The following is a 14,429-nucleotide window of genomic DNA, read 5'->3' on the forward strand; positions in this document are numbered from 1 at the left end:
TTGAAATGTGCTATCTTTGTTAGCTTTAGGGTCTCATTCTCCTGTAGTAGAGGAAGGTCAGGAAGACACTTGGCCCACACTTCTTTCTAGTGATCTCCACAAGCAAGCCTATGTTTCTTTTAGAACTTCTCATGCTGCTGGTGGAGCAGAGTTGTCAGCGGTTGCAACTTGTTATGATCCATTTGTCCCATGTTGGTAGTATGGGATGCTAATGTGAGGTATCTCACATTGGTAGTATGGGATGTTATTGTCAGGTATATATGTATTTGGATTACCTCCCTCTAATAGTTAGATTTTAGGGGTGAGTTCTCCCAAGGCACATAACAAATAGTATTAGAGCCTACACTATGCATCCTAGTTATAATCGTGCGGCGTAGGTGGTGACGTCGGTATTGCAATGTTTGGCCAGGACTAGGTGGACTGGTGCAAAGCCTGCCTGTGCGGGCATCGAGAATGCGGAGCATGGTGGAATGTTATTGATGAATCGATTTTTGGTCATATATCAATCTTTTGGCTAAGTACCTCGTCATTTGGTCTGCTTCCAAGTAGCTGATGACTTAGAGGCTAAAGTGGAGAACTTTTGTTGGATGAGGACTTGGATGTCGAGCTGACCAGTCCAAACTGCCTGTGAGGTGTCGGGCTGACCAGGTGTCGAGCTGCCTGTGAGGTGTCGAGCTGCCTAGGTGTCGAGTTTCCTGTGAGGTGCTGGGATGACCAGGTGGCGAGTTGCCTGTGAAGCGTCGGGCTGACCAGGTGCAGAGCTGTCTGTGAGGTGCAGAGCTGCCTGTGAGGTGCCAGGTGGCGAGCTGCCTGTGAGGCGCTGGGTTGACCAGGTGCAGGGCTGCCTGGTGACAAGCTGGATTGATGAGTTTCGTTGCTCTTTAGAAACCTGCAAGGAACCAAATGTCAGAGGACCCGGGGTGGCTAACTCAGCGAAGTCGCTCTGATGATTAAGTCAGTACTCTCATAGTAGACTGCGAGCTAAAAATCACAAAGTATGAGAGCTAGAATTTGCCTACTTGCTTACTTTTTTACTCGCCTCCTTGCCATTGGGGTTGGTGCCTTTATATAGGCATTGTTTGGCATGGGCTTCACGCACCATATCCGAGATTTCTACGAGTTCATCTAAGTGGTTCGAGATTCCTGGAGGTAACCGCCATGCACATTGACCACCCTCCAAATCATTCGACACGTGGGACAACTTCCAAGGATGGTGGGAGTGTTTGGATATGCATGTCGAATTCGTCGGCGAGCACGTCTTGCAAGTCGCCAGGTCGGCACATGTGCCAGGTCGCCAGGTCGGGCCTGGGCCAAGCTGCCAGGTCAGTGCCTATGCCAGGCAGCCAGGTCGTGCTTGTGCTAGGCTACTAGCTTGCACCTGGGCCAAGCTGCTAAGTCGCGCCAGGGCCAGGCCGCCAGGTGGGACACCATCAACTTGGCTAAGGCAAGTTGTTGCCAAGGTGGTTCTAGGTGTCACCTAGTTGTTCCGAGGTGCCATGTGTCACAATATGATTGGAGGGCCAAATCCATCCTCATTAGTTACGATCCATTTGTTCCTTGTTGGTACTATAGGATGCTAATGTGAAGTATCCCATATCAGTAGTATGGGATGATGTTGTGGGATATATATGTGTTTGAGTTCCCTCCCTCTAATAGCTAGCATTTAGGGGTGAATTCTCCTAAGGCACATAACACAACTTGCAATGATAGGAGGAAGAAAGAGAGAGGGTCTCTAGCTACAAGGGTGAGGGTTGCAATGGCATCTTTGACAGCGGTGAGACTTGCACTATGTATCGGCAACGTCAACGAGGCTCGCACTGTGTGCTGGTGAGGGTGAAAGACCAATGGGGAGGGAGGGGAAGAATCGAGAGGGAATGAGGGGTGGTGGGGAGGGAGGGGAAGAAAATAGAGAGAGAAATTTGTATTTGATTGAAGTTTGGAGTCTAGATTGTCGTTAGGTTTGGACTCCATCAGTTTCAAATTTATTTGGGAGTGAGTGACATGTTCAATGGGACAAAAAAATTTCTATCCCTAGGGATGTGATGGTGTTGATTGATATCATGACATCAATGTCACCCATCACCACTCACCCACAAATCAATTTGGTAGACTTAACTTATTTGTGTGTTTTATTTCAACCAGAATCATGACTAAATTTTTGAGCCAAAATGTTGTTTTTTGTAATAGTAAATTTGATAAATAAAATAAAGTGCAAAATTTATTCTCCTTTAAATCTTACCCTTCATGCAATTGGTAAAGCTAGTTGTTCAATGAAGGCAAATTTTAATCCTTCGCTTAGGTTGCGTTTGTTTGCAGTGTAAATGTAGATTAATGTAAAACTCCACTCCTGGTTCTATTTGTTAGCATTTGTTTGCGATATAAATAAGGGCTGGTGTAAAGCTCTACTTCCTATCTACATTTGTTGGCATTTGTTTGTGATGTAAATAAGGGTCCGTGTAAAACTCCACTCCTAGTTCTTATTTGTTGGTGTTTGGATTGAGTGTAGTTTTACATTGTAAATTAATGTAAAACTCCACTTACAATAGAGTTTTACATCGATAATTACATTTTCAAAGTACAACGGTTCACAAATTTTAAATTGATCGGTGTTGAACTTCATTGATGTACTTTTACACCGCAAACAAACGTAGCCTTAAACTTTATCAGAAGTTACAAAACCTCCACCATTAACAATGATTTTTGTTTTCTAAAACAAAACAATTGTCATGTAAAAACAATTTACCAATAGTTGGTGGTAAGTTGGTATATTATATGGTTAGTTGTAGTGGAGACTTAAGGGTCAAATCAAGCTGCCATCGGGGCTGCAGGGTTATGGGTATAGAGGATGGGATATCCATATTCTGTGGTTCCATCAGAATATATGAGAGAGAGAGAGAGGGAAAGTAAAATTTAAAGAAATAACCTAATAGTAATATTTTCAACCCATTATTGACCTAGCCGGTGAATCATTTGAACCATCACCCAGCCTTGATTTTGGGTCCGATTATGTTGAAATCAACCATTTGATCAAAAAGGTTGACCTGGTAAAAAACTATATGATCTGGGCGGTTCAACAATTGCCCCACAACCTTGAGGCAAAAATGGTTCAACCTCTAAATCGGTTTTTTAAAACATTGAATAATAGAATGCTAACATATACATCATTACATCCTTAAAGAATAATGGAGTAAGGTAGATAAATTATTGAGGGTGAATTGTTTAAATTTCTCCTCAAGTTTCTGGTTGTTGCTGAAACCTCCTTGAAGTTTGATAATTGTAATCATCTCCCCTAAACAGTCTCATATAGTTGCAAGTTGACTACTTTGTTAAAATCTTCTAAAAAGAGGCATGAAAATGTCCAAAATATATATGTAGTTATTATTGACAAAAATGTTTGTTTTCCAAATTTTCTCTTCATATAAATCTCTAGTCCAAACCCTTTCAATATCTTTTCTGAAATTGATTTATTTTTTCAAATTTGCCCTTTATATCAATCTCTCAAAGGTAAAGATACAACTTCAATTTCTCTTTTATTTTTGGTTGTTTATAAAGTTTATATTGTTTTCTTTTTTTTTTTTTTTTATGTAGAAACCAACCTCAACAGTAACTGCATGGGGATTTTGGTCATTTTCGTGCCACTTCTTAAAGGATTCTAACATAGAGAGTCTACTTGCGGTTTAGAGGAGATAATTGCAATCACCAAACTTTTGGGAAGATTTCAACAACAGTTAAAAACTTAGGGGAGGTTTCTACAATTTACCCTAAATCTGAAATCTTGATAATGGCTACTCTTCTTGCTTTGGTTCTTGTTATCTCTACAAAAGTGTCGCATTCTGCTGCCTAGTTATTGACTGCAGCCCAATGTGGCTTCCATTGCCCTTGATTTTTTCTCCTTGTTATTTCCCCATGCCACAAAAATGCTTAAAATATGCACTGGATTGGAGAGTTGCACGAGCTCCGGCCTACTTCCATGGTTATCAAAGCCTCGAACACCATTAGAGTTCATTTTCTTTACAAAAAAAAATGCTAAATGGTAAAGAAAATGTTAAAAGATTCTCTAAATTTAAAAGTTAAAACCATGGTGCTTAGTGATGAAGGGTGATTTGGCACAACCTAGTAAGGGGTCACGTGGACGCGATCTGCTCGAGGGGTGACAACTCAGCCAAAGGAACCTAGTTTGCAACATTTGGAGCTCGGATATTCATTCACCTCAGCGTAGACACACTTTGACACCCAATCCAGTTTGGGACTAAAGAACCGAAGTACCAGTTCGAAGCTAAAGAGCCAAAATGCCACATAATCGACTCTAAAGGCCTCCCCAACGGACCCCAAATTTCTCGGGATCACAACGAGACTCATCCTAGCTCCGCTTGAACCGGAGGAAAATGATAAACCTTATCAACTAACGCATTGCTCTCATTCAAAATCGGAACATATCTTATCCGCACAAACAGGAGATCCCGGAGCTCTTTCGTAAGGCCCACAACTACTCCATTATATAAGGACATCAAACCCCAAGGCAAAGGTACGCGTGATTATTTACTCACTAGCATTCAAGTATTCAGCTCGCATCCACAGTATAGAACTGACTTAAGCATCGGAGTGACCTCGTTGGGATAGCCACCCCGGGTTCTCTGATCTGTTATTTTGCAGCTTGGTCCAGCTCGTCGTGCAGCTGGAGTTCAGATCATCTTCCAGCTAGGAGTATCTAGATCGTGCAGCTGAGTGATGCTAACTCAGTCACAGGGTCCTAACACACGGCCTAGATAGTACCCGAAAAGCTAAATACAACCCGACATTTAATTCGATTATCTTAGATTCAAATGTATATATATATATATATATATATATTACAATCTATGTCCGATTAATATTTGGATCGGAATCAGGTTTCACCTATTTGATAAATTCGATTATAATATAACATTTATTATTTTTCATATATAAAATTTATATAATTATATTTAAATTTATAAAAATGTATTGTATATCATATTATATGTGAATTTATGTATATAATAAATCTAGTATGTTATATTCATATTTATATTATTTATTTATAAATATAAATGTTATATTTATATTATTTATATATAAAGGTTATGTTTATATTATTTATTGTTTATTTACAAAAAATATTGTATATCATATTATATGTGAACTTATATTTTATTTATATTATTTATTATATATAACGGTTAAAAAGTAAATAAAATTTCAATATTTTTGTTACTTTAGAAAATCTGTAACGGACCCGAATTAATTCCGCATCCGATAGGTGTCTTGTATTTTGGAATTTTCTGAATTAAAATTAAGGGATTTTTGGACTGCAATAAAAATCCCTAAAATTAATGTCCATAAATAGCACTCGGGAATCCTACTGACACGTGTCTTGTATTTTGCATCTTAAAAAGCTACCTGTCTTCTTAAAACAAAAAGAGGGTTAAGGTCTTCAACGTGTCATCTGGATGGCTTGCGCTTCCGTACACGTGTGGAATCTTACGTGTAAAAATAGACGAGAAGACATCCTTGTCATCATTCACCGTTACGATCTTAACGGATGGTTTGAAGTTACCGTAACGGCGTAATCACGAAGCTGCCGCGATGCCGTCGTTCTTTCCTCTCCTCTGAAGTCTGAACTCTCCTTTTCGTCTCCGTATTTGTTTTCTCTCCTGTTAGTACACTCTTCAGTCTTCATTCATTGCCTCTTTAATCCCATTCGAAAGTAAAACAGTTGATCAGCTGAAAAGGCAGTGATTTACAAATTTCGACCATTTTTAGTATTTATTCCTCTGATTCGGAGGTAGGATTTCAGTTCGTTCCATTTGTTCATTAGTACTATGAATTCGTGGCGAGCAGATAGGATTAACAGACAGATTTCTAGAGTTTCTATGGTGTTTGCCGGGTTCCCTTTATTGGATTTCTAGGGTTTTGGTCTTGGTACTGGTTAAATTGTTGCTCTCCGGAGTTTAGATTCAGTACATTTCAGAATCGGGGGTTTTGCTGTGATGAGTTGTTACTGCCCCTGTGGATGGCGGCAAATTTTCTATGGGTCGTTTATTTGTTTGTGTTTCACGGATTCATCGCTTTCATCAGCCCTAGCCTTTTATTCCAAATTGGTTTTGTTTCCGCTTTAGGGGACGGTTTCTCAATTGTTGATTTGGATTACGATTTATTCGGTCACGATTATTCACCACCCTCACCACCTCCTCCGGACCCGCCCCTGCAACCGCCATCACTGTCTTGTGAGGAAGATCTCAAGGGAATTGGGTCGCTAAATACTTCTTGTCAGCTCATTAACAGTTTACAGCTCGAGGAGGATTCATACATAGAAGGGAAAGGCAGGTTAGAAATCTTTCCAGGTGTGTACTTCAGTTGTCCAATTGCTGGATGCTCAATTACCATCAACATTACTGGAGATTTTAGTTTGGGCGAGAATGCGTCCATCGTGGCGGGAACGCTTATTTTGAAAGCGAACAATGCAAGCTTGCTTAATGGATCCACAATCAATACTACAGCTTTGGCCGGCGATCCTCCCGCGCAGACCAGTGGCACTCCGCAGGGTATTGATGGTGCAGGTGGGGGGCATGGGGGCAGGGGTGCTTGTTGCTCGACGGATAATTCGAAGCTTCCGGATGATGTGTGGGGCGGCGATGCTTACTCTTGGTCATCACTCACATTACCCTGGAGTTACGGTAGCAAGGGTGGCACGACCAGTAAAGAGGAGGACTATGGTGGTGGTGGTGGTGGACGGATTAAGCTTGAGATAGTTAATTTTCTTGATGTTAGAGGAACTGTTTTAGCTGATGGAGGTGATGCCGGTTTCAAAGGTGGAGGTGGATCCGGTGGCAGTATCTACATCAAGGCTCATAAAATGTAACCTCTTCCCTTGTAACCTTAAGTAACTTAAACAACCACTCGTTAATGCATACGTACTTAACTGATTGCCTTTTCCTCTTTATTCTTCATTTCTATTCTCTGACAAACGCTTATTAGTCTACCTTTTGGTTTAAGTAATCAACAGAACGTTTTTCCTCTGTAGCTATTTTTTCTGCTTTGCAAACCATGGTTTGCTGCATTTCTTACCCATTTTCACATACTAGATGTGGTGGGCTCCTAGTATTTTATGTTATTGGAAAGCTTTCTTATCTTGATGGATAGAACCTACCATACTGCAATGCACATAAAAGTTTATGCCCCTTCATATTCACATACCATGTATATGAGTGGCAAGTCTCTCAAACCTGGAAATGTACATAGAGGGAGGGCATAAATGAATTCAGACAATATGATGCAAGTTGCTCATAGAGAGAATATAGAAGGTGAGATAATTGGAGACAGAATAATGGAGAGAAAATGAACGTGTGATGAGAGATTTTAGGAGTTTACGGGCTTTGGATTGTGCAAAGTTCCTCTACTTAATACAGGGGCGGCATTTCAGAAATAGGAAGAGAGTTTTCTCAGACGTCATTGTGGGGAAATTAGGAAGAGGTCTTGGTAGGAAGACGCAGGGAACAAGGAAACTTGGGTTATTGAAACAACATACTTCCTTCTTGAATTCATCAGTAATTTCTAAGAAGATGAAGAACACCAATACTGGGCATTTAATTCACATTACCAAAGCCTTCTCCACGCTGAAAGATGGGCTCACAAGTGTAGGCCCAAGTAGCAAATTCAAGAGGGTGTATATAAGGAAAAAATTGAAAGACAAAACTTGTTTGATCAGAGACACTATTGTTGAGAATCTATTAGTTGGTGGTGAGAAGGGAGATAAATAGCAGACCTCACCGAGGAGGTTTTGGCAAAAGAAGGGGTGTCAGTTGGTTTTAGGAGGAGAATAATTCACTAGAAGAGCACTTCGGGAGTTAGAGCTACAGTACCCACTGAATACTGAAAGCCCTTGATATGATTAGTGTCAGTTTTTGGGTTTTTTGTTTAAGGAGATTTTCTGTTGGGTGGGCATATTGGCATTGGTTATCTGAGGGTTGTGTGCTTCAGAAGCAAGTTTGTGGGTTAATTTTCTGAGATTTTCAAGGTCAAAGTTTCTTTTTTGTTTCTGGGTTTGGGAACTTTGGTTCTTCTTTTGGGTGCTTTGCCATTCTTATTGGGTGATATCTTATCACCTATATTGTTCTTTTTTCTTCTCTTAATAAATTTCCTTTTTTATTTACTACCAAAAAAATTTGAATTTTAAGAAAGAGCTGGCGTGCCCATGTTTAATTTGGGGGCGGGGTGGCCTCAAGGAAGTTCTGTGACAATAGTTGCATCAGATGTAGTCTCCTTTGTAGTACCTCTAAAATGAATCCACTATTATCAGTTGGTTTGTATTTCTCTTCATATGACCAAAAAACTCAAGTACATATATTAGATGATTTTGTGTGAAGAAAATTTCTCTTCTTTTTTCAACCATATTTAACTGAATATAGAAATTTTGGCACAAGAAATTCCCCAGTGTACAAATGTGGCCCATCAGTGTCTTCTACTGAATATAGAAATTTTGGCACAAGAAATTCCCCAGTGTACAAATGTGGCTTATCAGTGTCTTCTATAGTGAGAATATCCATTCATTATATTGTTGGTGATCATCATCATCCATGCCTCATCCCAACTATATGGGGAATTATATTTTTGGTGATATATTGTGCAAATGCAACTAAATGTATTTCATGTGCCCAGTTAGTGAACTTATATGATTCCAAGGCTCTAGAGAAAAGCAGAAAGTTATTTAATTAACAACGCACCTCATATTCTCATTGGTGTAGATTATGAAAGAGTAATTGGAGCATAAGGTTCTGTCTTGAAGAACTCAAACAATAAATGTATTGGCTACAGAAATAGTGGCTTACTGGGTGTCTAATAGATGATTTTAAAGGAGTATCAATAATTTATCATTGGGGGCTGACACACCATGGGTGACATCTTTCTTGAAAGATGACCCGTACAACAGGCTTGGAAGCTTCCACTACCAGGTACAGTGAAGTTAATTTTGATGATAAAGGGGGATTCGGAAATTATAGTGGGATCCTCAAAAATAATAGTCTGGATGAACAGATGCATCCTAAGATATATTGGATGTCTAATTAGAGGGAGCTACTTTCATATGGGCTCAAAGATCATGCAATTTTATGGCAGATACACTGGCCAAGCAAGGGGTGAACAGGTCAGAATTGTACTGGGGATCATTCCTAGGGAAACTGATGGATAATGTAACACAGAAAACTAGAAAAGTGGGTAAAAGGGAAAATAGTTAGGTAGCAGGGCTAGCCTAAAACAGTGGGATGCTTGGCATATTCCATTGTATGTAACACAAATTCTTTTCCACAAATTAACAAAGACATTTCAATTACTGATAAAAAACTTAAATTTTGATGACTTTCACTAATCCAGGTGTTGGAAGAGCATTTACAAACTATAATGGTATTGTTGTGAAAATTTTAATAAATTCTCATGCAACATAATTCACTCAATTAAGTGATTGAGTTTTTATTATTTTGGATAAGGCCCATTCAGGGAGTCATACGAATTGTTCCCCTTAATTACATCTCCACAATAAAGTAGAGAACACCTTTTTGATTCTGACTTAGAGAAATGAATGCATGGAACAAAAGAAAAGAACAATAGAGTACTTCCAAAAAAACTTTTCATTTGCATTTCTTTTACATCAAGTGTACAAGAATGAGAAGAAAAAAGAAAATACAACTGAGAAACTCTACAACAATATATTTCTCTCTTTTTTTCTTTTTGATACAAAGAAGATTTCCTTCTCACTCCTTTCTTCACAATAAGCTGTAGTCAATCAGATGAAATTCTGACTGTAAATAGCCTTAATCCTTTGGATTTTGCATACAAGGAGGGAAACGTAGTCAATCAAACTGAATATTTGATTGTAGACAGTTTTTATCCCTCTGTTCTTCATTTTCATTTGAAGGGAACCATAATCAGCCCTTGAGATTTGAGAATTAGGGTGTAGATGGTTTAATCCCTAACTTTGTCTTGAAAGAGGGACCATAACCAACCAAGTAGAAGCACCTGATTGTAGATGGTTTATTTCCCTCTATTTCCTTTCTCAAAAGTAAAAATCAAAGAGAGAGAAAGAAGGATACATAGCAGAAGACATATATAGGAAGTATTCACAGAGAGGACTTTCCTTTTACTATCTGTATTAGTGAGATTTCTTTTCCTTCCCTGTCTTCCCTTGGAACTTCTGTTTTTTTTTTCTCTCTTTCTTGGTTTTTCTTAAGAATTTCTAAGAGTGATATGTTTTAAGACACAATTTTCTCTGAAGAGGGGGGTCTAGCTTCTCCTTGAGGAGCTTGAATAGGGAGTGGGGTAGTTATGTAACTACCTCCTCCCCCTAGGTGAAGGATACCTGTCCCACCCACTTAAAGAGAGGGAACTCCCATACGGGATACTTTTTTTTATAGTTTTGATGATTTGGCTAGCAGACTAGCCAACCCACTTATTTGGGTTATAAATTATTTGTTATTTGATTTAAAAAATGCCTTCAACAAATGGTGAGGCCCTTGTGGAATATTATGGGTCTTGTTTGGATAAAGACTTCTAAGTGATGAGACTGGTTTGTGGACTGAGACTGGGATTCGCATCTAGTTGGGTGAAATTGATGGTAGAAAGGACTCTTAAGTAGTGATTGCATAGATGCAATCCCATTCTGAAAGATCTTGGTACCTGAGACATTTCATTAGGGAGGCCAGGTCTCTACTCTCTAGCCATTGCACTGAAATAGCTCATTCAGGTGTGTACTAACATCATCAAACTCACTTGAAGATAGCTGACATATGAAGGAGTGGCTAGGGAGGATGGTTTCTGGGGTGTAACAAATGGGACTATAAATATTTCCATATATGTCTTGTTGTTGTCTGTAATAAATCTAACAAAATTTCCAATACTCCAACATATTTCTTATTTAGTGCCCATTTGGGAGGGCTTTCACAGAGCAGCTTCTAGCGTTGTATGAGCCAAGAAACCTGGAAAATTGTGAAGCTCTGGTTGGTAAAAATCTGGAAAGCCGAAGCCTTTCAGGAGCCTAAAAATTGACTTTCTGGTGAAGCTATCATAGGTAGCTTCTTGTAAGAGTCTGTCAATGCAGCTCAAGCACAGCAGAAGCCCTCCCAAACGGTATCTTAAGTGGTCAACATTTCCACCGAAACTGACATTTTAAACCTTCTATACTTTCAAAGATCAGCTCAAGCATGCATATGCATTTCACACATATCTAGGCACTTCCCTTATATTGATAAATTTTATGTCTTTTTTGGAAAGAGCAGGAATGGAAATGGCAAGATAAGTGCCTCCGGGGGCAATGGTTTTGCTGGAGGTGGTGGTGGAAGAGTTTCTATCAACATTTACAGCAGGCATGATGACCCGAAAATCTTGGTTCATGGTAGGTTCTCTCTCTCTCTCTCTCTCTATAAAGAAAAAGAAATTATGGGTTAAGTAATCATTTGAATGAACTGTTTGGAGATAAATTAATGTTTAACTACTTTTTATTATATACTGATGGGAATTTCTATTTTATTGAAAGAGGAATTTCGTTGGCTGTTTCCAGGTGTTCTTGGTGGTTATCATGTGGTCCTTTTTTTTTTTTTTTTAATGATGAGATGAAAACTCTAACCATTTTAGTGCTGAAAAGTTATTTTGTTGTCATACATGATTATGACTTGTGAAAACACAAACACTGCCACAAGTTGTTAGGAGAAAAGTGATCATAACTTTGTTCTTCTGGGCTAACGCAATCTTGGTCTCATCGAGTAGCTAGCTAGTCAACATAATGTTAATCACTCATGGTATTTAAGAACTTCTTAACATAGAAAAATAGCTGGTGGTGATGTAATCAGATAGTTCAAAGTAAGATGATAAGTTGAAAATCTAGATGGGCATAAAGTTTGATAACTATGATATTTTGAGATTTCTAGAGATTTATTTGTAAGGCACAAATGACTCCTCTTGATACTCTTGTGACCTTTGAAATATGTGGTTGATGCAGTTAATTGTTGTTTCAAGGATTGTGGTCAGATTGGGCTATCTGTTTTGGTGATTAATTGTTGTTTACTTTGTGCTTAATTGAGTCATATAAGAGTAATATATGTATTCTGGCTCTTGTTTAGGGTTGTTTGGAGCTTTGGATATGAGAAGAAGTTAGTCGTTAGTTTAGTTAGAGTTTAGATCCTATTCTCTTTTTGATTTCTTTAGGTTGTAAGGAACTCAATTCTAAGTAGGTGACAAGAAGGTGAATGTATATGTTGTCATCTCTAAGTGACAAGTAGGTGATGGGTAAGTGACAACATGATATGCTGACAAGCAGGTGATGAGTAAGTGGCAAGTACAATTTATAATTGAAAGAGACAACAAGCAGGTGACAAGTAGCAAATTGGAATTACTTGCTTATGAAGGAATTTCTCAGTCCAAGTCTATACATGCTTATATATTTGTTCTTTTGAAAGAAATAATCAAGTAATGTCTGTTTACTGTGAGTCAGATGTCTATTGAATCTTTTAGAAGTTGTGATGCTTTCTTCCTCTTGGAGTGATTCCTGGAACCCTAGTGTGAGGCTGTTCCCTCTTAGTTAATAACATTTTTTGAATACGCTAATGGAAAAAATGACCTTGTTCTTCCCATTATTCCTTTTTTATTTTGTATTTTCCTGAGGGAGTCTTTGTTCTCTTGCACAGCACAGCTTGGGGTGTTTCATTGAGATTACCAATGTCTAGGTATGACAGTTGCACTCGATTACTGACAACATAGTTTTGAATCTTTTGATTGAGAAATCTGAAATGCTATCAGATGAAAAGTTAGAATCTTAGAAATACTTTAGGACCAAAAGGCCTTGAGAATTGAGATAAATATAATATAACAGTATATATACAATGCAAAGTTAGATAAGTAGAAGTGAGAATGCAATTGAGATTATACCTTATTTTGAGCCTTTTTATACTCATTCCCTGGTTGTATCACCTTCTGTATTTTCTTGTTTATATAATGAAGTATTTTGAGCCTTTTTACTACTAAGGTTATCCCTAGTGAGGGAAAAATTGAAGAGGATGTTGCTTATAGAATTAGAGCAAGGTGGATGAAGTGGAGTTAAGTTTGTAGTATTGATGTGTTATGTGATTGGTACAAACCGATTAGATTACAATGGAAACTTTATAAGCTAGGCTCTAAGGCTGGTAATATTATATGGAGCAGTTCATAGATTCAAGAAGCAATATATCTATGAAATAAGTATAGAAAAAGTTAGGATGCTAAGCTGGATGAACAGAAAAACTAGGAAGATGACTGCCAAGTGGGTTATCTCTTGGTTCTCTATGACAGATACAGGCCCTTGGACTCTCTGATATTTAATTATAGAGGCAGACAATGGTGTCCAACATGAGCTGCTTATTCAACTGCGAATTCTTAGTAAGATGGGCTATAAGGGATGAATTGGTTTGGGAGGAACTCCAGGACTGGGGGTTATTTTGTAATCAACTGTGGAGAAAACAGTTGTATACATGGATCAAAGTATTGACATGCCAATACTGATTTTTCACATATCAAGCATGTCAAAGCTTTGATACTTCCTAAGAGAAAAGGTTTGAGAGGTGTCAACTAGACATTAAGGTAGGTATTAACCTGTGAAGATATGTATTAACCCTAATTCCTTCAATTTAGTGTATCGAGAATCTCAAAAACTAATACATATTGTACAATACGGTAAGATATTTATCGATACTTTGAACCATGGTTGGATATTGGATCAGCTGTTGGATGTTTCTATTTTAGTGGTCCTAATATCCATATCCATGGAAATGAGGTTCTATAGACATTATTCAATAACATTTCGGTACTTTTGTGGATAAAAGAAAAAAAAGATTAGGAAGGATTTAATTAGTCATGGGAATCCAGGAGTATCCCCAGTAATGGTTTCAAACTTTTGTCAAAGTTGAATTGTTTTTGACCAAAATAATTTGGATCCAGTTGGGGATGAAATAAAAGGTCAGCAAACTATTAAAATTACCTGGTTTGGGCCAAACTTCCTAACATTTCAATCATTTTGATGGAAGGATTACATTTTCCTTTCATAAAGATTCAATAGTAAAGGGTTTTTATGTTGGCTACCAACCTGACACAAGTAGTTGGGTTAAGGCTGAGTTGAATTGAGAAGCTAAAAGACTTGGAGATCCATTCATGCTATCCTACCTTCCTTCCTGCCTTTTATTAGGTATGACCTTTGTTCTAGAAACTCTGTAAAATTTTGGAAACTTCTTTGGGTGGGAGATGTGCCTTTGAAAGAACAATTTCCTTCCTTGTTCAAGAAGGAACTGTAAGGGCAGTCTGCAGTATAGAGAAGATACTTGTGTTGCGGAGAGGGAGCAATCACTATTTTACTAAAAAGTGAAAGTTGGGCTGAAGCTACTAATAACAACTAACTC

The 14,429-nt window shown here is 38.3% G+C and overlaps 1 protein-coding gene across 3 annotated transcripts in view; it reads left to right on the top strand.

The window, feature by feature from the left end:
• The first annotated feature begins 5,637 nt into the window (after positions 1 to 5,637).
• LOC148847043 (uncharacterized) overlaps positions 5,638 to 14,429 on the top strand; it is a 71,476-nt gene continuing 62,684 nt past the window's right edge. For 2 of the 3 annotated variants that reach the window (XM_088951628.1, XM_088951627.1), the window contains exons 1-2: positions 5,638 to 6,876; positions 11,286 to 11,401. In XM_088951628.1, coding sequence (XP_088807754.1) covers positions 6,032 to 6,876; positions 11,286 to 11,401 — 961 coding nt within the window. In that variant the 5' untranslated portion in view covers positions 5,638 to 6,031. Of the gene's footprint in view, positions 6,877 to 11,280; positions 11,402 to 14,429 lie in introns of all 3 variants that reach the window. The other variant, XM_088951629.1, reaches the window with a different exon arrangement.

The sequence above is a fragment of the Nelumbo lutea genome, chromosome 6, assembly GCF_056320005.1.
Source record: "Nelumbo lutea isolate HS-2025 chromosome 6, American lotus-T2T, whole genome shotgun sequence".
Classification (NCBI taxonomy): domain Eukaryota; kingdom Viridiplantae; phylum Streptophyta; class Magnoliopsida; order Proteales; family Nelumbonaceae; genus Nelumbo; species Nelumbo lutea.